A 22,713-nucleotide genomic window follows, 5' to 3' on the forward strand; every position below is an offset into this window, starting at 1 on the left:
AAGAATAGATGGTAATTTTAAGAACAAAATAATATGCACTACGGAGTCAGACTAGTGGCTCTTCTCGCCCAGTATTTTGTCTGGCAGAATGACATGCTGTGCATAAACCTGGCTTATCTGTGGTGCCTTCTCCTACTCTTTGTGCTCCTCCAGCATCCCCAGTCACCACACTAGGAATGTTAGACAGCACATCCTCGTCTTGTCCTTTTAGCACCTATTTATGGACTTCTGCTTATACATCTGCCTAAATCCCTTTTTAAGTCCATGATACAGTCTACCTCCACAAACCCCCATGGTCTCAAATTCCAGCAATGCACAACCTGTTGCATCAAAACAATTTTCTTTTTTAAGTTTTAAACTCATATTCTACTTGTTTCAACAAGTGCCCCTTCTAATAATGTTACTGACTTTGGTGAATAACTGTTCAATATTCAGCATATTTATCAGCTTCATGGTTTTGTGAAGCTCACTCAGATTTCCCCTTCAGCTTTTCATGTCAGAAATGAGAGACACAAACTTTTGTAACGTAGCTGCTTCATCCCCTTGATAATTTAGAGGCAGGGATAACTTCTTTAACTCCATGAGGTCCTGCTGAGACATGGTGACTTGAACTGTACCACTAGTCAAGGTATGGTTAACTATACCAAGGTTTCACAAAGCAGCAAAATAATGCCATCTGCTTTGTTCTCAATACTTTTCTGGGCAGTGCTAAGCTTTTTGTTGACATTTTTGCGGCTGCCTCCCACAGAACCAATGATTTCAGGGGCGTAGCAACAGGGACCCTGAGATCTCCTTCCTGAGATGTGCCACTATGGCATTGAGTATACAAAGTTTCAATTATTATTTCCTACGTGCATTGCCTTACCTTTACCTACACTGAAGCTTATCAGCCACTTTTCTGTTTGTTCATTTTTTTGAAGTGCAATTGGTTTGCTGCCAAGTTTCACTTCAAAAGCATTGGAAAAGCTGGCTGTGTTCCTCGCTGACCCGGCTCAGTCCTTGATCTTCTGTTTTTCTGATGCCGCTGTTGCCTTTCCCCTCGCTGCTGGCTGAATGGAAAGAGCTTACTTTCGTTTTTCTTCTGCCCCTCCCGCTGCCTTGATGTACCAGGCATGCACAGTCCAGGAGGCTCCTCCAGGGTTGTAGGTCCCTTCCAACCCTATGATTCTATGATTCTATGATTCTATGATTCTACCCTTGTTTACAAGCTTTCCTTGTGAGACAAGCTGGTGGTGCTTTCTTCATCGTTTATAATATGCTTATGAGATGATTTATAATAGGCGCATGATGTCTGTCCTCCTGCCTAATTACTTAAAAGTATCTTCTTGCAAGATTTTAGGTCTTTCCCATCAGATTATACACAAGCAGTTCAGGTAAAAATATAGGAAAAGAGAGTTGCCTTTTACGTCCAAGACAGGTCTTTGTATTTAAAATCAGTGTAGCGAGTATGAATGTTTTGAAATCAACTTATGACACACAAAATCACAGAATGGTAGGGGTTGGAAAGGACCTCTGGAGATCACCTAGTCCAACCCCCTGCCAGAGCAGGGTCACCTAGAGCAGGCTGCACAGGAACGCATCCAGGCAGGTTTTGAATGTCTCCAGAGAAGGAGACTCCACCACCTCTCTGGGCAGCCTGTGCCAGTGCTCTGCCACCCTCAAAGGAAAGAAGTTTTTCCCCATGTTTAGATGGAACTTCCTATGTTAAGTAATTTTCAGTTTCTTCAGAAGGACCTTTATCATTTTGTCTTCTGTATAATATGAAATAATGTTGAAGAGAAATGTGCTAATTATGTGAAAAACACTGTTCTGGAGCCTCTTCACATCTTTGAGGGCCCACTGTGCTGGTATGCAGCTCTAGGGAAGAGACACAGACACAGTAAGAAGCTGTATGACCATTCAAAAATGTTTTGATCCACTCAAAGTGGAAAAAGAGGGTAAAACCCCTGACAGTTAATCAGCCTGTAACTTTAAAAATATATCTAAGTGTACAATCCTGTAATGTAGATAAACAGCTGTCTGAGACGCAAGGCAGGAATTGCTTAAGTTAAAGGCCCATGAATGCATAGGTACGTAAAATACACACAAATAGAATACAGCTGTTTTCATGCAGAATAAACTTTAAAGGGCACCAGTAAAGGGCCCTCCAGTAAAGATGAAGGTCTGGGGATAAGATTGAAAGAACACAGACGTTAGTATAGAGTCAGGCCAGAGACCCTCCTCTTCTGCCCATGACAGTGGCCAGTGCCAGATATTAGGAGAAGAGTATGGAAAGGACACGGAAGGATCCTTCTCCCAACACCTTGTCCCAGATTCTAGGAGTCATCTGTTCAAGTACTTCCTGAGAGGAGATCACATCCACACCATTAAGGGCCCATGGTGGACTGCTTTCAAATGTGCCTAATTTGTGTCCATATTTATATTCTGTGTTTCATAACTTGATTACCTATATTTGGTAATTTCAGTGGCACCCCTTGTATTCATTCATCCTGAGGAGGGATGAGCACGAGTACAAGGTCCTTGACAGAAACCCATTTATGGTGCTGCCAGCGCAATGGGGGAGAGATCATCTCCAGCTGGCAGTGGAGCAAGAAGTAATACATTTATCAAATGCTAAAAACCACATCTGCCATTGCGTGACTTGCCTGGTTGTCTTTGGACCATTTCTAGTCCTCACAGGTGATGTGATAATGGCTCCTTCTTTAACCTTATTTATGTTACTGGTTCATGTCAACAATTTTCTTTCCCTAGCAAGATACTGTTTGACTGGAACTGCCAACTAGCCACACTGGAGAAAACAATCTTTTTATGTAAATAAATAAAAATACATTATTTAGATAAATAATATATCATTGTATTAAAGTTTTGCTTTCCTAGCAACTAAGGAGCAAAACAGCATTATCCATGTTATTCCAGTTAGAATCTTCCATGCCAGTCATGTACCTATATACCATCCAGTTCACCATTAATGCCATTATTTCATCATTTTTTGGAAAATTATATTTATCTTTAAAAGTTTTTTCAGTTCAAATTTGCAGAACTGAAACATTTCAAGTACTGAGACTCCATTATGCCACTGTAAGATGACTCCTATAGGAAAGAAAGGGAAGGAATCAGCAAAAACTGCTTCCAAAGGACATCGTGCTTTTCTGAGCCTCTTCTAGAAGGCTCCAGGACAGAAAATTTCATAACGGTTCTTGCTTGAAACATTTTTCTGTAGATTTAAAGTGAGCATATAAAAATGAATGCTTGTGTTTTCTTGTGGGTCTCACCGTAGAGCATGTGAGCTAGAACAGTTTGGGAAGTAAAAAATGAATGTCTGCCTTGTTGCTGCTGGGACTTGTACATCTGTAGGGGGCACATCCCAATCTGGGTTTACTTTGTGGGGCTTTACAGTAATGCAGAGAGTGTCATCTGAAAATACATCTAATTGAGGTGAAAAATAGAGCTTTTATAATTGCCATTTTCTAAGAAAGCACATATAAAATTACAGAGAGCAAAAAGCCTTGAATAAGCTTGAGTGTTAGGTTCTCTGGATGTTTTGTTCCTTGAAACAGACACTTTCACTTTAATAGAAAAACACTTCCGAAACGGTAATGTCTTAGTTCACTGAGTCATTGCGCAACACTTCTGACATGCTCTTGGAGTATCTGTGTATCAGATGTAAGTCTTGTGTTGAGAGAAACTGGTAATCGTGAAGGATTTTTTTACTGATTTTGGAAATTAAGTATTTTGGACCTAATTTGGACCTAATTTGGACCTAATGCCAATGGCATCCTGGGTTGCATAGGGAAGACTGTGGCCTGTAGGTCGAGGGAGGTCATTCTCCCCCTCCACTCTGCACTGGTGAGGCCACAACTGGAGTACTGTGTCCAGTTTTGGGCTCCCCAGTTCAAGAGGGACAGGGAACTACTGGAGCGAGTCCAGCGTAGGGCAACCAAGATGATTATGGGACTGGAGCATCTCCCTTATGAGGAAAGGCTGAAAGAGCTGGGACTCTTTAGCCTGGAGAAGAGAAGGTTGAGGGGGGACCTGATGAATGTTTACAAGTATCTAAAGGGTGGGTTTAAGGAGGACGGAGCCAGGCTCTTTTCAATGGTTCCCAGCGACAGGACAAGGGGCAATGGGCACAAGCTAGAACATAGGAAGTTCCGTTCAAACACACAGAAAAACTTCTTTACGGTGAGGGTGACAGAGCACTGGAACAGGCTGCCCAGGGAGGTTGTGGAGTCCCCTTCTCTGGAGACTTTCGAGACCCGCCTGGATGCAGCCCTGAGGGATGTGCTTTAGGCAATCCTGCTCTAGCAGGGGAGTTGGACTAGATGATCTCTAGAGGTCCCTTCCAACTCTGAAGATTCCGTGATTCCGTAATTTTCCTATCCATCTGAAGCACTAGGCAACGAGCTCAGGGCTGAGGCTGCAATAGGTCTAGGTCAATGTGCCAGCCTCAGTGGATCTTCTGCGATGCCTAAACTTTCAGAAGGTCGGGGAAGTTTCTGAGACAAGGTGAGCTACATAATAATTTGTCACCTGCAATAAAATCTCCGTGCAAAGCTGTATGCAGAGATTGTGAGCCTGGTGGCATATATACATGTGTGTGTATATATATACACACACACGTGTAACACAGAATATTTCTTGAGATGCACAATTTGAAGTGTTGTGATTGTCTTTAAGATCTTGTGCTTACCGCAAGTATTCTTAGCAAAAGTTTTCCATCCCAAAAGAGGGAGAAAGGCTGTACTCCCTATCCCTGCATTGTCTCAACTTGACATGAACAAAAGTAGGAATGAGGTGAGAAAGGAATCTGAATTGGGGACAGAGAAGATATGAAATGGGACAGAGTTCCTAACATGAAGCAGAAGGGATGTATAGAATGAGCGAGGGGGAAAGAGAGCATACCAGACTTCTCCAAATTAATTGAAACACTGAAACAACCAAGGAGTAACTTTAATGTCAGCTTTCAGTCTAAACTTGCATTGTCTTGTCTTTCTCCTTTCACAATTCCATTTTCAAGTTTGTGACCAACAAACCCTTCATTTTATTAGAAAATCCTGCTTTCAACCTTGTGTCTTACATAAACCTCAAGGAACTGGAAGGGCACATGGATAGTTTCTCCCATGGTAACTCGCTGAAATAGTCTCTGCTGACAAGCTCTGAGACAATTTTGGAAAGTCTCAGGAGCTGAGATGTTTCCCATCATGCTGCAGCAATACATTTATGAGGTGGCATTAGCAGGGACAGACACAGCAAGAATTCCCCCCTCCTGCCCTACTGGCATGAATCCATTCCAGCAAGAAACAGCTGGTAGAGATAACAATAAATACTGGCTGAAGGGGAAAACCTGAAGCCCTATTATTCACTGATCCAGCCATTACTGAACCAGTAGAACATTTCCAGGAAAGTGAAGGAAAGGTGATGGGAATTTAAGGATAGCAAATGACAGTACTAATTAACATAAACACTTTTTATTCACAAGCAGGTTTTGTTTCCCATTAAAATTTGCAAACAGGATGACACTAGTTCTCCTACCCCTTTTTCAAGGGGAAAAAAAAAAGTCAACATGAGAGCAAGACTGTCCTGCTACGTTAGCAGTTCTGGCAGATCAATGGAAGTGAGGGAAGCTCCAACTTAACCCTGCCACAGCCAACATGCAGTTGGTAGGTGTTGAGATCTGAGTATGGCTCCGTACCTTGGCAGCAGTGGTGACACTAAACTGCCCATGCAAGAATGAGGACAGACTGACTCAAGGCAGGGTGAGGCTGAAAAGCTGCGGAGGACTACTTGGTGTGTCAACACACTGGAGGACTGCAGATAGCAACTGGTGCTATGAGGGAGGTGCTCCTTTCCAGCAATAGCTGTTGTGCCACCGAGGAACTGAGGAATACAGGAATTGGCAGCTTGGTCCCAGTCTCTCCTGGTGTTACCGTGAGGGGACAGCCATCTGCCCCACCAATGTGTCACCTCAGTCAGCTGCCAACTTTTCCTGCTGTTAAGGCTAACCCCATAGTCAACTTGGTGGAGTAGCTTTGCTTGAGGTGCTTTAGGCAGTATTGGAGATCAAGAATTTGAGAACCTTCAAGTATTTTCTTTTTATGAATCTGAAGTCATCGGGCTCCCTAACCTGGAGTGCTCTGCAGTGCGAACCTGTTTAAACTTCCAGGGGCTCATGGCTGTCTCTGAGAAGGATGTGGCACAGTCACACAATTTCAGCTTTCTCCCTGCTTCACCAGTCACACCCTTTTGACCAGAAGAACTGAAGCCACTGAGCCCACACACATCAGAAAGGGTACCTCAGGTGCTAGACGTGCTCAAACCTGGAGGTGCCTAAGCCAGCTACCGACCCTGGGCAGCCGGCGGGTTTCGTGATGGCGCTGCAGGGCAGAGCAGCGAGTCTGGGGCGGGGGTCGGGTGGGGTAGGGTAGGGAGAAGTAAACCAGCGAGCGAGCACCTGCCGCTCGGTGCCAAGTTTCCGTTCTGCGAGAAAGGAAACCGAAACCGAGTGGTTCCCCGCGCCCCGGCGGGGCGGGAGGGGACGGGCCCGCCGCCCTCTTAAGCGCGGAGCGCCGGGCTCCTCTCTGCAGCTGGCGTGCCGAGCCGAGCCGGGTCCAACCGAGCCAAGCTGAGCTGAGCCCAGTCGAACCGAGCCCAGCCGGGTCGAACCGAGCCGAACCGTGACCAGCTGCGCCCAAGTGAACGGCAGCGCATCCCGCCGGGTCCAAGTGAACCGCAGCGCATCCCGCCGGGTCGCACCGAGCCGAGCCCAGCCGGGTCCAAGCGAGCCAAGCTGAGCTGAGACCGGGCCCGTCGAATCGAGCCGAACCGTGCCCAGCCGCGTCTAACTGAAGGGCAGCGCATCCCGCCGGGTCGCACCGAGCCGAGCCGAGCCATGCCCCTGGGCGCACTGGTCCGCCTGCCGCTGGCGCTGGCGCGGGCGGCGCTGGCGACACTGCGTGGGCGACTAGGCGCCCTGTGCTGGAGCCTGTCTCCCCTCTTCTTGCCCCTGTCCCTGCCCGGCTGGAAGAGGGTCTCGGCTCCCAGCCCCGCCGCCCCGGAGAGCTGCCGGCAGGAGTGGGACGAGCCGTCCCCGACGCCCACCAGCGTCAATTACCACTTCACCCGGCAGTGCAACTACAAGTGCGGCTTCTGCTTCCACACGGCCAAGACCTCCTTCGTGCTGCCGCTGGAGGAGGCCAAGCGGGGGCTGGAGATGCTCAAGGAGGCGGGTGAGTCCCAGGGAGGGGGCGGGGGGTCGTCGGTGGGAGCCGGGGCGGGGGGATGCGCGGCGGCCGCGTCCCGGCAGGACCAAGTGGCGTCGGAGAAAGTTATCCCTGTAATTAGACAGTCGGGATCCCTCTTCACATCGCTGCGGTCGGGCATGGACAGCGTGTGGAAGGAGCGGGGCAACAGGCAGGCGGAGTGTCCTAGCATCTCTCTTTGGTCCTTCTCTAGGAATGGAGAAAATAAATTTCTCGGGAGGAGAACCGTTTCTTCAGGATAGAGGCGAATTTGTAGGGCAACTGGTGAAGTTTTGCAAGCAGGACTTGAAGCTACCAAGCGTCAGCATCGTGAGCAACGGCAGCCTGATTAGAGAACGTTGGTTCAAGAAGTACGGTAAGGCAAAAGCCCCGTGCACAGGAGCGCTGGCGGGGTTTGGGAGCTTCCTTGGGGCGGCCTCACCAAATACGGTTTTCAGTGCAAGTGGGAGACAGTTCGCTAGTGGTTCATTTACAGTAAACACAAACCAAATGTAAATACCCGTGAAATATTGTTAGTATATGTTGTGAACATAGGCAGTTTTACTATTGACTCTTTGGTATAATAGTATAATAAAATAATAGGCTCAGGCTGTCTCCATAACGCGCGCACACACACACACAAAACGTGGGTTTTGATGATGCCACTGCTGTGGCTTTTGTCGTTCATGTGTTGACTTCCCAGAACTGTATTTACATGGCACTTTGTGACAGATCACGAGGCGGTGAAAGTGGGCAGAGTCCCGACAGCTTTTAACTGAAGGACAGAATATTAACCAATTTTTAAAACTTGTTTTCAGGTGAATATTTAGACATTCTGGCAATTTCATGCCATAGTTTTGATGAGAATGTCAATATTTTAATTGGCCGTGGTCAAGGAAAGAAGAACCATGTGGAAAATCTGCATAAACTGAGACAGTGGTGCCGAGAGTATGCAGTTGCTTTCAAAATAAATTCAGTGATCAACAGATTTAATGTTGAGGAAGACATGAATGAGCAGATCAAGGCACTCAACCCTGTGCGCTGGAAGGTAAGAAAGTGGCATATACCCTAGGTTTCCTGGTCAGAGAAAAGTAATGATGAAGTTCTGGAGTTGTCTGAACCTCTAATGACCTCAGTCAGATCTCCAGCTCCAGCTTGAGCTAGCGTTAGTGGACTTCTTCTCAGTGCTATGTGATAAATGTTTCAGCATACATAGATCTATTTTCTTTATGATATTAAAAGTAAGATAGAAGTTCTTTAACAACTGAAAATGTGTCATGATGTCGAGAAAATGAAGAAAAGTTAGTGTACAATGCTACATTGGAGTTAATACATCAGCAATATATAAGTGTACATTACACATTAATGTTCTGTTATAGAGTTTTAGTGGTTAGTGTACATATATCATTTTCTACTAGAATTGTATTAAATACATTATGCTTATTAAATACATTATGCTATCGGTTTGAAAATGGGTAGAGATAATGTGACATAAATATGGGAGAACTTGTGGCATAATCTCTCATTATTTGCTTCATAGAAATTGGTGTATATGTATGATCTCCCAGAAAACAAAAAATCACTGTGAAATCTTGGTCCTACTAAAGGAGTGTAAGGAGAATGTGACATACATTTTAACATTTTTATCAAGTTTCCTGGCCTACGTTCTTACTGGGGTTACAGAGCACATTGATGGCAAAAGCATCTTTTTTCCCCGCAAGGTCTGAATGTAGTTGAGGACTTGGCCATTAGACAGAGGCTGTTAAGTGGACAAACTATTGCATTTTGTTTCTGGGAAGTCTTCTCTATCTTTTCTGCGGTTGCCTGAAGCTACTTAAACTTGCAGTCACAAATCAGGTTAAAATCTTCAAACATACAGATTGACTGGATAGTCTGCATTGTACACAGTACTTGCTGGCATTTATGATACAGCCGTACTATTTGAGGTCCAATCGAAAGTTAATTTGAGCTTTTATTGTCTGTGCCCTTATTAAGACCAGAGCAGTTAGGATTTCTGTGGAAACCTGGTCAGGAACCATGACTGTATAAGTACATTTAGAACTGTGTAATGTTAATTTGCTAAAAATACGTCTGCACTGTGCCCTTCATGCAATGTTCACTTATCACAATTTGTGTCAGTGTGGCTCCACTGACAGAAAAATTAGAGACATCGCTACTGAGACAACTGGAGGTTTTTTGTCACGGTGACGGTGTCTTATACTCAAGGGAAGTGAAAACAGCAAATCTTAACCAGGCGGCTTTTGTCTTCAGGTATTCCAGTGCCTGCTCATTGAAGGGGAGAACACTGGTGAGGATGCCCTGAGAGAAGCAGAGAAATTTGTTATCAGCGATGAAGACTTTGAACAATTCCTGGATCGCCACAAAGACGTCTCCTGTTTAGTACCGGAATCTAATCAGAAGGTAAAATTGAAACTGTCCTTTTGCAACTTTAGTTTGAAATAAAGTTGGAAAGATGGAAAAGAAAAAGAAGCATTCATGGCAATTAATGCTTTCCCTATTAGTATTGGCTCGGAAGAGGTACAGTACAACTTTGTCAAGCAACTGGTTTTCTTATGGTGGAAGCCAAGGTTTTTGATTTTCTTTAAGGCTTTTTATTGAGCACAAAGATATTAACAGAGGAGTAAAAACTCATTGATCCCAAGCCTGTGGAAACCAGGGGGAGTCCTCTCACAGTGTCAGTGGGATGGATGTATAAAGTATCAGCACAGAAACTGGAGAAACTGAGTTTCCCACACATGAGTGGTGAACTCTAAACAATAATTAAGTCCTTTGGAATTGAATAATCCTTCCCCACCAGGTCACAAGAGCCTGATAGGGTTGAATATTAATGTAGACACACTTTATACTTTAAGCATAGTTTCCTAATAGAGATTCACCATGATGTTATGCTATGGCAGTGTCATTGACCTACATGAAGTAAGGTATCATCCCAGTCAGCATTATATTGGGTACTGAGGGATAGGAACTAGTATTTTTGCCTGACACATCTTACTAGGTACTCCCTCACACAACAAAGTTGTATTTTTAACATTGTCTATCTGAACTCCTGTGGACTGCATGTTCAGGCTCTTTGTTCATGGGGAGACTCTTTGTGCTACGGCAGAGCCCAGCAGGTCAGTTAACAAGCTGCCATCCAGCTTATGTTAGCTGCAGTGAAGAACCTAAGGGTGGAGATCAGGCTCTTCTCTAAGATGCCTACAGACCCTATACGTGGCATAAGAAGAGTTAGAAGGCTCACTGTTAAGAAAGTTAATGAACTGAGTGAGGAGATACTAACTTGAACCAAGTTCGGGAATGCCTATAATCTCCCATCTCACCTTCCCTTTCCTCTCCACAGATTAATAATCTCCATTTACAGTTTACTTTTTAAGGTATAGAGAGCTCAAGTGAGCAAACTGGGTCGCCTCTACTACGAAGACCTAGAAGCGCAGTCTAGTGTTTAAGGCATTTTGTGAGAGAGAGCACTCATCAGAGGAGGTGTTTAGATCATAACCCAGAACTGTTTCTAACTTTTTTTCCGTGTAAGAAGTCCTACAAAAAAAGAGTAGACTTCCCCGAGTAGGTTTGGTTCTAGAAGACTGTTTCTGATTTCTGTTAAACCTGTGTGAAAGATGGGTAGCAAATTGACTGAACAGATTTCCTATTCTACACAGCAGCAAGCACCAGGCACCCAGAGAATTTTAGAGAAGATCATGTAGGAGATGCACAGTTAGCTGAGCAAACATGTCTTATTTCAGCTGTTGGCCTATTTCTTGGTGCAGACCCGAGAGCCTTCTGAGCTGGGAGCGCACCTTCATTTTCTGGGGTGATAATTAAACACCCCAGCTTAAACGGTCATGTCATTTGTTTGGAAAATGACCTAATCATTCCAGTATGCAAAACAGTGCAAGTTCTGCTGGTGTAGAAGTTAATAGAAAACTTGGATATTATTTAAAACACCTTCATCCACTTGGGCACCCATATTTCCATAAGACACTTGAGAGGTCATATTCCAAGAATTACTGGTTTATTCATGCATTAAGTCATGCTAGTAATCCTGTCGTTTATTTCTATAAATTTGATCCAAGCTCACTGAAACAGTGGTAAGACACTACCTATTTCAAAGATTTGGATCAGGCTTTGAATGAACAGTTGTTTGTTTTGTTCTTGATTTTTCACCAGAATGGAATTTTGGTTTGGATATTAATTTCTTTCTTTCTTTTGATCTATTACAGATGAGGGATTCATACCTCATTCTGGATGAATACGTAAGTCTTTGTTTGATGCTTAGTATTTATATGCTAATGTATGTATGTATACAACAGTGATAACCTATTCTATTTACTGTGCAGTAAATTTACTACATGGTAAATTCTATTTAATGGTAAATTCTATTCACCTTGTAGTACAAGGAATAGACGTATTTTTTCTCATCAAACATATTAAGAACTTGAATTTAAGTATGACCTGAGGAGGAGTTGCCATCAGGTTGCATGTATGATCATAGCATCACAAATCTTAAAGTGAGATGTGTATCTTTGAAGGACGTCTTTGCTGTTTTTCTTTAATTTAAAAATACAGAACTTGTGCTGAAAGTTAAGTTTCAAAGAGCCTACTTAGTTTACATGTAACTGAAGAGCAAACATTTAATCTTCAGGAGTTATGGTATGGCTTCCTTCCTGCAAAGATGCGTCAGTCTGTGTAACTGTGAGCTTCTGAGCCTTCTAAGGACTACAGTGAAACTGTTTATGCACTTACATAGGCTTTTATGGGATTAGCCGTGCAACTTGTTCAGTTCTGTAGAAAAATAAAGGTTTTACAAATTGACTTTCTAACATCTTATCTATTGATGTTCCAGATGCGTTTTCTAAACTGTAGAAATGGACGGAAAGAGCCTTCCAAGTCTATCCTTGATGTTGGGGTAGAAGCAGCCATAAAATTCAGTGGATTTGATGAGAACATGTTCCTAAAAAGAGGAGGAAAGTATGTGTGGAGTAAAGCAGACATGAAACTGGACTGGTAACTCGATATACTCATACATGACTCAATGAGTTAGGGCAGGTGCATTATGTAGAGAAAATGGGTGCGTGTATATATGTGCGTGTATATATGTATCTATGTGTCTAAGGCTTTTAACTACACTTGGTATATTATACAGGTTGATGGTCAGTATAACCCTGTATGTGAACGTGTTAAATGTTTTTAGAATGTAGATTATGTTCTTATCTATTGTTTGGTTGAACATTACCAAGCGCCTTCAGAGTTCTCATATAAATTGGTCTCTGAAATCGACTTTCTAGTCTATTTTATGAACGACTTAAGGGTGAACTGTTAATATCATGTCACGCAGGAAATGGTGTGAAATCTCTAATTCGTTATAGACAGCTGTAATGATGGATAAGTAGAAACTCTTAATCAGGGGACGTATTCTGCCTAGTTCGTATGGAAAGGTGGATTGCAGTTCCTCACTCCATCACAAGAGGGCCGGCCGGCAGGCCTTTGGAAGCACCCCCTGCCTTTTTCGGGGGTAATAATAGAAGGTCAAAATCTAGGAATCATTGTCTGTAATAATATACTTAAAAGGAAATGAAGATGAAAAAATTGGCAGTTTTCATTCTTTAAGACTTAACTAAAAGCGTCGGTTGTTCTTGTCCCTCTCCTCCATATACACACATGATATTTGCAAAAATATTGGGGGATGTAATTTTCTGTGAAATGTATTTTTAGTTATGAAAAAATATTATATTTGTCCTAAAACATGAAAGTAAATTTTATCCAATGATGAGCAACTTCTTATTTCACCTTGGCAATGACCTTAGTTCTAACAAATATTTACAGAGAAAACAATATTTGCATTTTATTCATAACTTCCTTCATTTTCCCTTTATCTGTAAACATTGATTTAGCATTTTAAACATTTTTTTTCTCTTCCCATACATACAGATTCCTTCTGAAATTAATTAACACTATGTAGCACACCTAATACGTATCTTCTGTTGCATACCGGCTGTGTTGTTTGCATGCTTTTTATTTTCATATTTTTTTAATTTTTATTTTTGGTAGTTCATATATCATGTAGCCTTGTTTTAAAGGTTGCTTGGCCCAGTGATCATTCTTACTTGCTGGTTACAAACGTGCAGGTATTAAGTGAAACTAATTGGATTTGGCGACAGCTGTGTCTGATTTTAAGAGCTGGCAGCATCAACATAAAATAGAGAAAAGCCAAAAAAACCTGCAAAAGCAAGTAATCTAATATGCTGCCCTTGTCCTTGGTTTTCTGGCAATTTTTCTGGCTTTATAATTACAGTTTTCCAAATATAACTAGTCCCATTCGCTCCAAAGCTCTGTACGAAGGGCACAGGGATAATAAGCATTTCACAAAGCAGAAATGAGCCAGCACTTCTCATTCTTACTGTCCGTTGAAATCAATGCCCGGACTGTCTCACACGTTTAAATATCTGCAGCAGCTGGGAAACAGCATGCATTAAATGTACCGTATAGAGAAAATTACACCTTCTTTCCTTTTTCTGCTAATGCTAGTTTATTTTTTTGAAAAAGTTTTTCAAGAGAAACGTTTTGCATTCACCTAATGCGTCTTCAAAGTTGAAGGAGGAGAGCGCATAAGTAGGAGCTGCTACTTCTGAATAAAGGCAGGTACATCTCTGAATACACTGTGAAAAAGTTTCCATTTATAATTCCTTCAGTTGCTATTTTTACTATGGTAACTGTAAATAGACTGCCTCAGTGGTGCTCTTTTGTCTCTTTGTATTTTGCATTTTGCAATCACAACACCCGCTAGACACTTACATTTCAGTATTATTTTTTTTTTCTTGTATTACTACTAAGTGACATTCAAAACGTGGCCCACAGGCATTAACCCCACAGTCTTTTGGCAGCGGTTTCGCTGACCTCAGTTGGAGTTTTGCCTCAGTAGCAACTATGGGCAGCACAGATTTATCTAACCGTGGGATTGGACTTCCTCTGCCTTTCCATCGCTCAGCTGTTAAATCGAACCTCTTCCTCAGCATCTACGCCGCGTGATAGAAAAGAAGCATTTTTCCTTTGCTGCTGGCCCAGTCCCAGCATGAGGAAAGACTTAGTGCATCAATGTACCACTAAATCTACCAGCTTGCTGCTTCTGCAGAAAATGCCAGCTGTATCGTGGCATGCAGGTGTGAAGTGCACAAACTCCCATTCAGACCCCCAAATCCTGCTATTCTTCGCGTTTTACTCTGGAAACGGCTATTCTTTTGCTGCAAGAGGTCCTCTGTGCCTACGGAGGAAGCTGCAGGATAAACAAACGGGAGGTGAAAATGTGAAAATACAGTAAATAATGTAAAGACATTGAAGATGGCTTTTATCAGAAGGTTCTAAGTTCTTATCTGCTTAGAATCTTAAGGATTTTACATCGCCTCTTGCTACCTACGTAATTAAGAAAAAGTTTCTGCTCTGTGTGATATTCTTTTCCAAAGGAAATGCCAGTTGTGTACACTGGAAATGAAGAATTTGACATAACACACTTTGATGGAGAATCGTTGAAGTTAAAGAATAGCTACCGGTATTTTTCTCTGCAAAATTAATTTTTGTGTAAAATCTCTAATTTTTTTTTTTTTTTTGGCTAAAGCTTGATTAACCTAGGTTTGTTTTTTTGTTTTTGTTTTTTTTTTTTAAATCTATAAACACAATTCACGTTGGACCAAAAATGGACTTCAGGCTTTTATTCTGTAGTTGGGCCTAACTTTCAGAAAAATAATACTGAATTCAATAGGGCTACTCCCTGGCGTGGAGATTACATGCACATTGTGGCACTGAAGAATCAGGATTTAAATTTAAGTCTTGTAAACACAGATATGCTTAATTGTATTTTCATGTGTAATCTCTTAGTACTGCAGCTAAGCGCTTGCTAAAGATGCTGAATTGGGGAGGAACCTCCGCTGTAGTTTACCAGTATTAAGCAGATAGTATTTGTAAATTCATATTTGTAAAATTTGTAGAGAATGAGTGTTTGGGAGACTGAGTTACGTCAGTTAAAATCATCACGTATATACCTTGGATAATGAACAAAACTGTGATTTAAATGCATTTTAAGATGCTTTCTTTTTCAGTTTGAAGGATGCTTGATATATTTGAATGTTAGAAACGATGAATTTTTAAATGATACTGCCGCATAATTAGTGCTAAGTATTTCACATGAGTATGTTGCACATTTCAATAAATGTTTCTATTTTCTTAAGTTTGCCTGCAGTTTCTTTTTTTCCAAAATACAAGCCAGAACCGTAACGGCAGAATGTGCGACTGCACTCACAAGAGAGCCGTAATTCTGGATGAGGTCTGTATTTAGCACAAGGGTCTGCTTGCACAGTGCCGAGGGCAGCATTTAGGCCAAAACGGAGAATAATAGTCATGATTCTCCACGTGATGAAAAGCATTTGTTCCATGCTGGAGTGGACTGGCCTGTGCTGGGAGAAGACGGTTAAAATACATTGTGCTGTTCAAGTGACAGCCATTACGAAAGACACAACTGTCCATAAATGTCTGAGGAGAAAACAGGATTATCTTCTGTTATGGTAAATAAGAGAGAAGAAAAAAAAAGGTCAATTTAGAAGAGTAAAGACAAGCGGCTTCTGAAGCTCATCTCCTCATCTTCAGGCTGCAGTATGAACTCTTGTACTAGACAACCTGAAATGGGACTTTTCATGGTAATTTGTTGTGTGTATGGGGGGAGGCTTTGCATTTCCCCCCCGCACCTGGCCTTTGCCAGTTTTTTTCCCTGCATATCCCAGCGGAGCAGAGATGCCCGGGAGCCGAGCTGCAGCGAGATGCTCTGTGCCCCGCTCCCCGACCCCGCGGCCCCCACAAGGTGCCCCCCCCTGTGTCGTGTCACCCCTGTGCGGCTCGGCCAAGGGCGCAGGCTGCCTTTTGCTAAATCAACCCGACTGCTCCCGTTCACCGCTCCAGCTCCGCGTTCTTCCTGTGTGCCTCTGTGTGCTACGGAAGAAAACCAATCCTTGCTCCATACATAAACCAACAACAGGAAAGCAGCTGGTTTTGCTAAACAGCACTTGCAAAACAGCCATGACCGTCACGGTTTCCTTACATTTCCCTTCTTTCCCTTCCTTGCAAGCATTCCTTATGTTTCCCTTCTTCCCTTCCTGCTCTCCTGTGCAAAACCAGTCCCCCCCGTCTTGTTTCTCTCCATCCACTGGATGCCCTGCTGGGCCGGGGGGGGTGTCACTCTAGGGCAACCCGAGATGAGATTCCTTAAAAAAATATATATACATTAAAATACGGTAAAAAAAACCATAAAAAATATTTAAAAATATTAAAATATAGGGAAACCTTAAAAAAATATGAACTATATATTGAAATATGAGGAAACTGGCATCACGGGGCGGCCGCCTCCTCCGCTCGCAGCCGGGCCGGCATCAATCCAGCCGCTTCCAGGCGGGAAATCCCGGGATCCCCGCGCACGCCGGGCCGGGAGGCGCCTCCCGACGCCGCCAGGGGGCGCCGCTGTGCGCGGCGGCCGCTTCAAAGCGGGCGGTGGCGGCGGCGCGGCGGTTAATGGCGCCCGCCCTCACCCCACCCTCCTCCGCCACCTCCTCCTCCTCCTCCTCCTCCGCCGGAGAAAAGCCCGGGAGCGGCGCCTGCCGCGCACACTCCAGGCTCCGCGGCTGACGGCGCCGCCGGGGGGGTGGAGACCATGCCTGGGGCGGCGGCGGCGGCGGCGGTTGTGGTGCCCTGCCGCCGCTCCGCGGGATAGCGCGGGGCGCCGCCGCGCACCTTCCGCCGGCCGCCCCGCCCCGCGCCGGCAGAGGCTGGAGCGACAGGGTGAGGCGTCCTGGGGGAGCCGGGAGGTGGGGGTACCTCCGCCGGGGCGGGGGGGGGTTACAGGGGTGTCCCCGCTCCCCGGTGGGGCGGCGGGTGGCGGGGCCGCGCACCCGCATCCCCTTATGTAAAGGGCTCTGCCCGCCCTGTGGGGCGCACATGGCCGTCGGCGGGCTGCGGGCCTCCTCCGCGGGGTGCCGTAAGAGCAGGACCGGCGTTATTCCCGCTGCCGGTGGCTCTCGTCTGCCCCGGCACCCAGCGACACCCGCTGCGGTGGGCGCCCCTTGGCCGGCGAGGGGGTGTTTCTGTGCCGGGGGGGGCGGTGGTCGCTCGGTACGGGCTGTGGGGTGGGGGGAAGGAAGGGGGCGGCTGCCGGAGCTGCGGGTGTTGTCGGGCAACGTAAGGAAAGCGGTGACTGAGCCCCGCGTGTTTTCTGTGCTCTGATTTCCATAAATAAGCTGAAGCTTCTTGGAACAGTCCGGTACCTCGGGGTGCAAGAGCCTCTCTTCAAGGCGGGTGAAAAATAATAAAGAAAGGAGTGTGTGGCTTGACATCCACCGCCAGTGTTCTCGGATACAAGTGAAGTGTGGGGTTTTGGGGAGAAACTGGCTTGTTTGGGTTGCAAGGGTGGAAAAAGTAGGAATAGGAGTCGTTTTTTTCATGCTCGTATTTCATTTCTTCCCTCATTGTGCTTGAGAGATGCTACCGTTGACTTTTTTGAGATGTTGGAAGAAACCATATGCATGATAACGGGGTTCCCCCCTCCTCCTTCCCCCCCCCCCCCCATCCTGGATCCCCAATGTCATTTTAAATCAAGGGTATCTTATTCCTGACAGATCAGGTACTGTATCACTCTGTTTTTATTGCTGCTAAAGAACTGGAACAGGCAGTGTCAATGGGGCAGGCTGGTGGAAGAAGATACAAGCTGTTTGAATTTCCACCGTGTTCTTGGAAATACTGTAATTTCTGCCCTGGAACATATTATTCCCTGTTCTACAACGAGCAGGAACGATGATTTATAAATAGAGCCATTTGTTTATATTGTTTCCCCTGTAGCCAAACAACTGTTTACATTGTGAAAGGGATTGCTTCATTTCACGTTAGCTTATCAGTGCTGACCCAGGGGTGGCCACAGCCGAAGTTACAATGTTCTTGGGCAGAGAGACAACGTCAGGAGTTTAGAGTTATAAACTCCTGGTTGCTGGCCTTTCTCTTTGCTTGTGTGTGCTCCTCTTCTAGACGTGAGATGTAGTGAAGGGGTGGGGGAGAAGGAAGGGTGTGTGGGGATGTGGTGTGCTGAGGGGCAGATTTGTGCCTTTAAAGAAACTGCCCTGTTTATACTTAGATGGGGCTTTACAGCGTGGGAGAATCAGAGTGACTGTCCCCAAGTGATGTTAGGGCATCAATCAAAGTGACCTGACTTGAAGTTTGCTAAATACCCAACAGAAGCAAGATCGAGTGAGAAAAGAGTGGGGAGCAGAAATATTTGCCCTGGTACTATTTGAAAAATACAGGATTTTTTTCCACGGTGAAGTTCTGTGTTTTTTGTTTTGTTTTTTTTTTTTCCCCTCCTTTCCCTCGCCATCACGTTTCATTATCCTCTTGTGCAATCTGTATATTGTTCATGAGGGGGAGAAACCATCTGTGATTGAAATATGAGTACAATGACGGATGTTTCAATCTGATATAACTACGTTGAATGAGACATCCTTCAGGTAAAACAAAGGGTTGTTTTCCACCCCCCACCCCCCTTTGCCGGCCTTCTAAATTGCCCTGATTCCTATTCTGGGAGCTGCTAGGTCAAATCATGTGTTTATCATCTACAAACAGTTATTGTAGATTTTTGCCCTTGAAGCACAGTCTAGTATTCTGAGTTATCTTCACTTGCAGTCTGGATTTTTCATATTTCAGTACTTTAAGGCAATAATTTTTGGGGAAAAACAGACTATGTATTTGCTTTGTTTCTAACGTTTTTTCTGGTACTACATTCCAAGTCTTCGTCACATTTTCTGTGTCCTTTTTTTATTATTATTATTTTTCTGTAACTTCTGACAACTTTCCTCTCAGTTAAGCCAAAAGACAAGGCTGCTGTCTTAACCATGAGTTTTGGCTGCAGTGCCATACTGAGGGTATGAATGGCTTCAGTGTATCTGTATTTACAAGAATGCTCTCATAGGCTGGCAGAGAACTGTTGTTTGCCCTCCCAGTGCTGATTCAGGGAAAAAGATCATCCCGCAGCTTGATCTGCGCACGTAGACCCCTTCTCTCCTAGAGACCTGATGTAGCGGGGGAATCGGTGCCTGTTGTGTTTCCCACAGTGTTTCCCGTGGAGTAGTATTAATAGTTAAGCAGTCGAGTTAATAGCTTAGGGTTTGATTAGGAGATTTGCTTTTTAACTCTATTCCTTTTTGTATCTTGAGTTACAAAAAGGAAATGGAAAACAATTACAAACCAACCCACCTCTCAGTTTGAATGGCTGTGGTCAGCTGTTCTTTTTATAAGATGGGATCCTTTTCTGTTCTGCTTTGCAGAAAGGAGCTCATAATGTTCATCTTTCTCTGACCTTTTGAAGGAGATAGACAAAAAGACCATAATGGTAGTTTCTATTTTTCACTCCTGATGGCTGGGAGGAGCTGTTGAAAATGCACTTGCTCCTCTGGCTGCATGCTGCAAAGTAATGGGAATGATTTTTCTATTTCATAATCAGATCAGAAACGCTTACAGCTTTTCTGCATATGCAGTCAGGGAATAGTGGAGCTGGCGGTGCTAGTACAAAACGGGTTTTCAAATAGCTTGATTGTTTGCTGATGGTGCCATTTGTGGTGGTGACACCATAAGTGTCCTTCCTCAAAAAGGCTGATGAAAATGAGGAACAGAGAAAGTAAACCAATGAGTCTGGTGGTTTTAGTTACAGTGAGGAAAAAAATTCTCATCAGATGGTTCTAGTCTTGGCAAGACAATGTTATTTCCTTTTTATAGTATCATTTCATTCAAAGACTAGCAAGTGAGTGGTAGCTTGTTGCATTAAAATACTTTGCAGTTATCCTCCAGGTACCACTACGGTAATTTAATACAAAGGCATCCTGTTTGTATTGAATGGAAAGGACTTATGATTGAAGAAATGGACTAAAGCTTACTTAATGTAAGCTTTTTCTGCCATATAATATCCAAAGGATCACCTGAAATACTCGTGAGTGAAGATGGGTCTTGTAGTTTGTCTGGAAAATAATAAGATTCTGACTTAGCAGGTTCAGGCATAATTTTTTTCACGGTATGCAAGTGTTCAACTTTGTTTGCATTGACCACAGCTTTGCTTGCAAGTAGTTACGTTCTGGACTTTTGTAGTCTTTATATTTACTCTTAACTTTCACTTGGAAATTTTCCTGACTGTTCTGTTTCTGGAGCATTGGGATTATTTCCTGTTATCATAAAACTCCACTCCGAATTTGAGCAATCTGTGAAAGCTGTCGCTGTGGCTCTTGGAGAAGGTTTCAGCTGACCTGCCTTCATCCCAGCTCCGGCCTCTAGTAATTAGGTCATCCGCAGCGTAAGAATTGGAGAATACCTGACAACTGTTGTACACATCCAGCCCTTGTGGAGGACTCTTATATTTAGCTAGTGAGGAATATGAAGATGAATTTAGGAAAACATACTAATGCAACAGTCCATTATTGGCCCACCATAAGCTGTTACGTGGTCATCTTCCTATGCTTATTATCCTGCTGTATTTGTTTACCAGATGGTCTGCTTCATGTTTTATTGCTGGTGAAGATGCGTAGCGGGAGCTATGTGTGGATTTCTTCATCTCACAGATATTAATCTCTTACATGTAGTGTAGTGTGTGTATATATATAAAATATGTGACATATAATACTTTACATATACATAATGTCACATCTATATATCTAGAATCTAGTCTTGAATATTTTAAACAATGTCTGTTAGGGGCCAGACCTAGCAGAATTGTCAAAAGCGATTGTGTACTCTCCCACCCACACTGGCTTTCCTGAAACTCGCACTGTTATGACTTCTGATGTCTTTCTCATCACATTGCCCTTGAGGTACATCCGTTCCAGATTTGGGTATGCTGATAATGAACCTTTCATTTTGTCAAGCAATGCAGACTTGAGGTAGCCACCTCCTGTTGCGGGTAGTTGGTATTCACAGACTGTGGTAGACTCGTACAGCCCGTTCCTAGTGGGGCAGCAGAAGTGGCGAGGAAGCCAGGTTATCGCTCATCATGGAATCACAGAATGGTTTGGGTTGGAAGGGGCCTTAAAGATCATCTAGTCTAACCCCCCTGCCATGGGTAAGGACATCTTTCACTAGATCAGGTTGCTCAAAGCCCCATCCAGCCTGGCCTTGAATACCTCCAGGGATGGGGCATCCACAGTTTCTCTGGGCAACTTGCGCCAGGGTCTCAGCATCCTCACAGTAAAGAATTTCTTCCTAATAACTAATCTAAATCTACTCTCTTTCAGTTTAAAACTGTTACCCCTCGTCCTTTTGCTACACTCCATGATAAAGAGCCCCTCCCCATCCTTCCTGTAGGCCCCTTTAGGTACTGGAAGGTCTCCCTGGAGCCTTCTCTTCTCCAGGCTGAACAACCCCAACTCTCTCAGCCTGTCCTTATAGGAGAGGTGCCCCAGCCCTCGGATCATCCTCATGGGCTTCCTCTGGACTCACTCCTACAGATCCATGTCCTTCTTATGTTGGGAGCTCCAGGGCTGGACACAGTACTCCAGGTGGGGTCTCACGAGAGCAGAGTAGAGGGGGAGAATCACCTACCTCGACCTGCTGGCCATGCTGCTTTTGATGCAGCTCAGGATGTGGTTGGCTTTCTGGGCTGTGAGTGCATGTTGTTGGGTCCTGTTGAGCTTCTCATCTGCCAACAGTCCCAAGTCTTTCCCCTCAGGGCTGCTTTCAATCCATTCTCTGCCGAGCCTGTGTTTGTGTGTGTTTCATTGAACGTGTCCAGTGATGAGGAACCGGAAGTTATTTATCTTTTTCTGGTATTTATAAGGATCTTTCTGGCAGATCAGTCTATCTGTTATTGCCATAGATGAGCGTGCTAGATGATTGCTGAAGCTACGCATCCAGGGCTATACGCAGAGTAATTTGGGATGGTGGATCTGCTGCGGCCCTGAGCCTGCAGTCCAGCCAGATGCTCTCGCTTGAAGGACTTTTGGGAAATGCCCAGTTGTTGCCAGGTACTCAGGCGTGTTACGTGACATAACCCCCCAATTCCTGGAGGAATTCACACTCCGTTTTCAGGCGGGGCTGCCCGCCCACAGTGACCAGGCAGGGTAGCTGTGGTGGCATGGGTGTGCAGAGTCCTCTCCCTGCCCAAATGCCCCCTCCCTGGGGTGACAGGAGGAGTCATGCCATATTGCTTAAGGCCTGATGCGTTAGACAATGTTTATGTCCTCTTAGGAGGAAAATGAATGTTATTTAACTTTGGTTTTCCTTCTTTTGCTACTTAAGGAAAGAGTTTTCTCTTCATCTCTGTATACCTGCATTAAGAAATACATCCATGCAGGTGGACTGAGAGCGATGCTCTGTGGCTTTTGTGGTCAGGCTTATGTCTCCAGCGCAGTCTTGTAACAGCCACTGCAAATTCAAGACCAAGCTAACTGCAGTCAGCATA

General features: G+C 44.4%; 3 protein-coding genes across 4 annotated transcripts in view; 2 read left to right on the forward strand and 1 right to left on the reverse strand.

Annotated features, from left to right (window-relative positions):
• Nucleotides 1-6,707: 6,707 nt before the first annotated feature.
• Nucleotides 6,708-12,558, forward strand: RSAD2 (radical S-adenosyl methionine domain containing 2). The gene is made up of 6 exons (XM_063331166.1): nucleotides 6,708-7,226; nucleotides 7,453-7,614; nucleotides 8,057-8,286; nucleotides 9,510-9,659; nucleotides 11,474-11,506; nucleotides 12,097-12,558. Exons 1-6 carry the CDS (start codon nucleotides 6,890-6,892, stop codon nucleotides 12,259-12,261), a joined length of 1,077 nt encoding a protein of 358 aa, XP_063187236.1. The 5' UTR covers nucleotides 6,708-6,889; the 3' UTR covers nucleotides 12,262-12,558.
• Nucleotides 12,559-16,663: 4,105 nt separating this feature from the next.
• Nucleotides 16,664-17,728, reverse strand: LOC134513758 (serine/arginine repetitive matrix protein 1-like). Its single transcript, XM_063330922.1, has one exon. The coding sequence runs from the start codon at nucleotides 17,726-17,728 to the stop codon at nucleotides 16,664-16,666; it is 1,065 nt and encodes a 354-aa protein (XP_063186992.1).
• RNF144A (ring finger protein 144A) overlaps nucleotides 16,843-22,713 on the forward strand; it is a 70,746-nt gene continuing 64,875 nt past the window's right edge. For both annotated transcript variants that reach the window (XM_063330434.1, XM_063330436.1), the window contains exon 1: nucleotides 16,843-17,069. The gene's annotated coding sequence lies outside the window, so the exon portion shown is untranslated. The remainder of the gene's footprint in view (nucleotides 17,070-22,713) is intronic.

Source organism: Chroicocephalus ridibundus, chromosome 3 (genome assembly GCF_963924245.1).
Source record: "Chroicocephalus ridibundus chromosome 3, bChrRid1.1, whole genome shotgun sequence".
Taxonomy (NCBI): domain Eukaryota; kingdom Metazoa; phylum Chordata; class Aves; order Charadriiformes; family Laridae; genus Chroicocephalus; species Chroicocephalus ridibundus.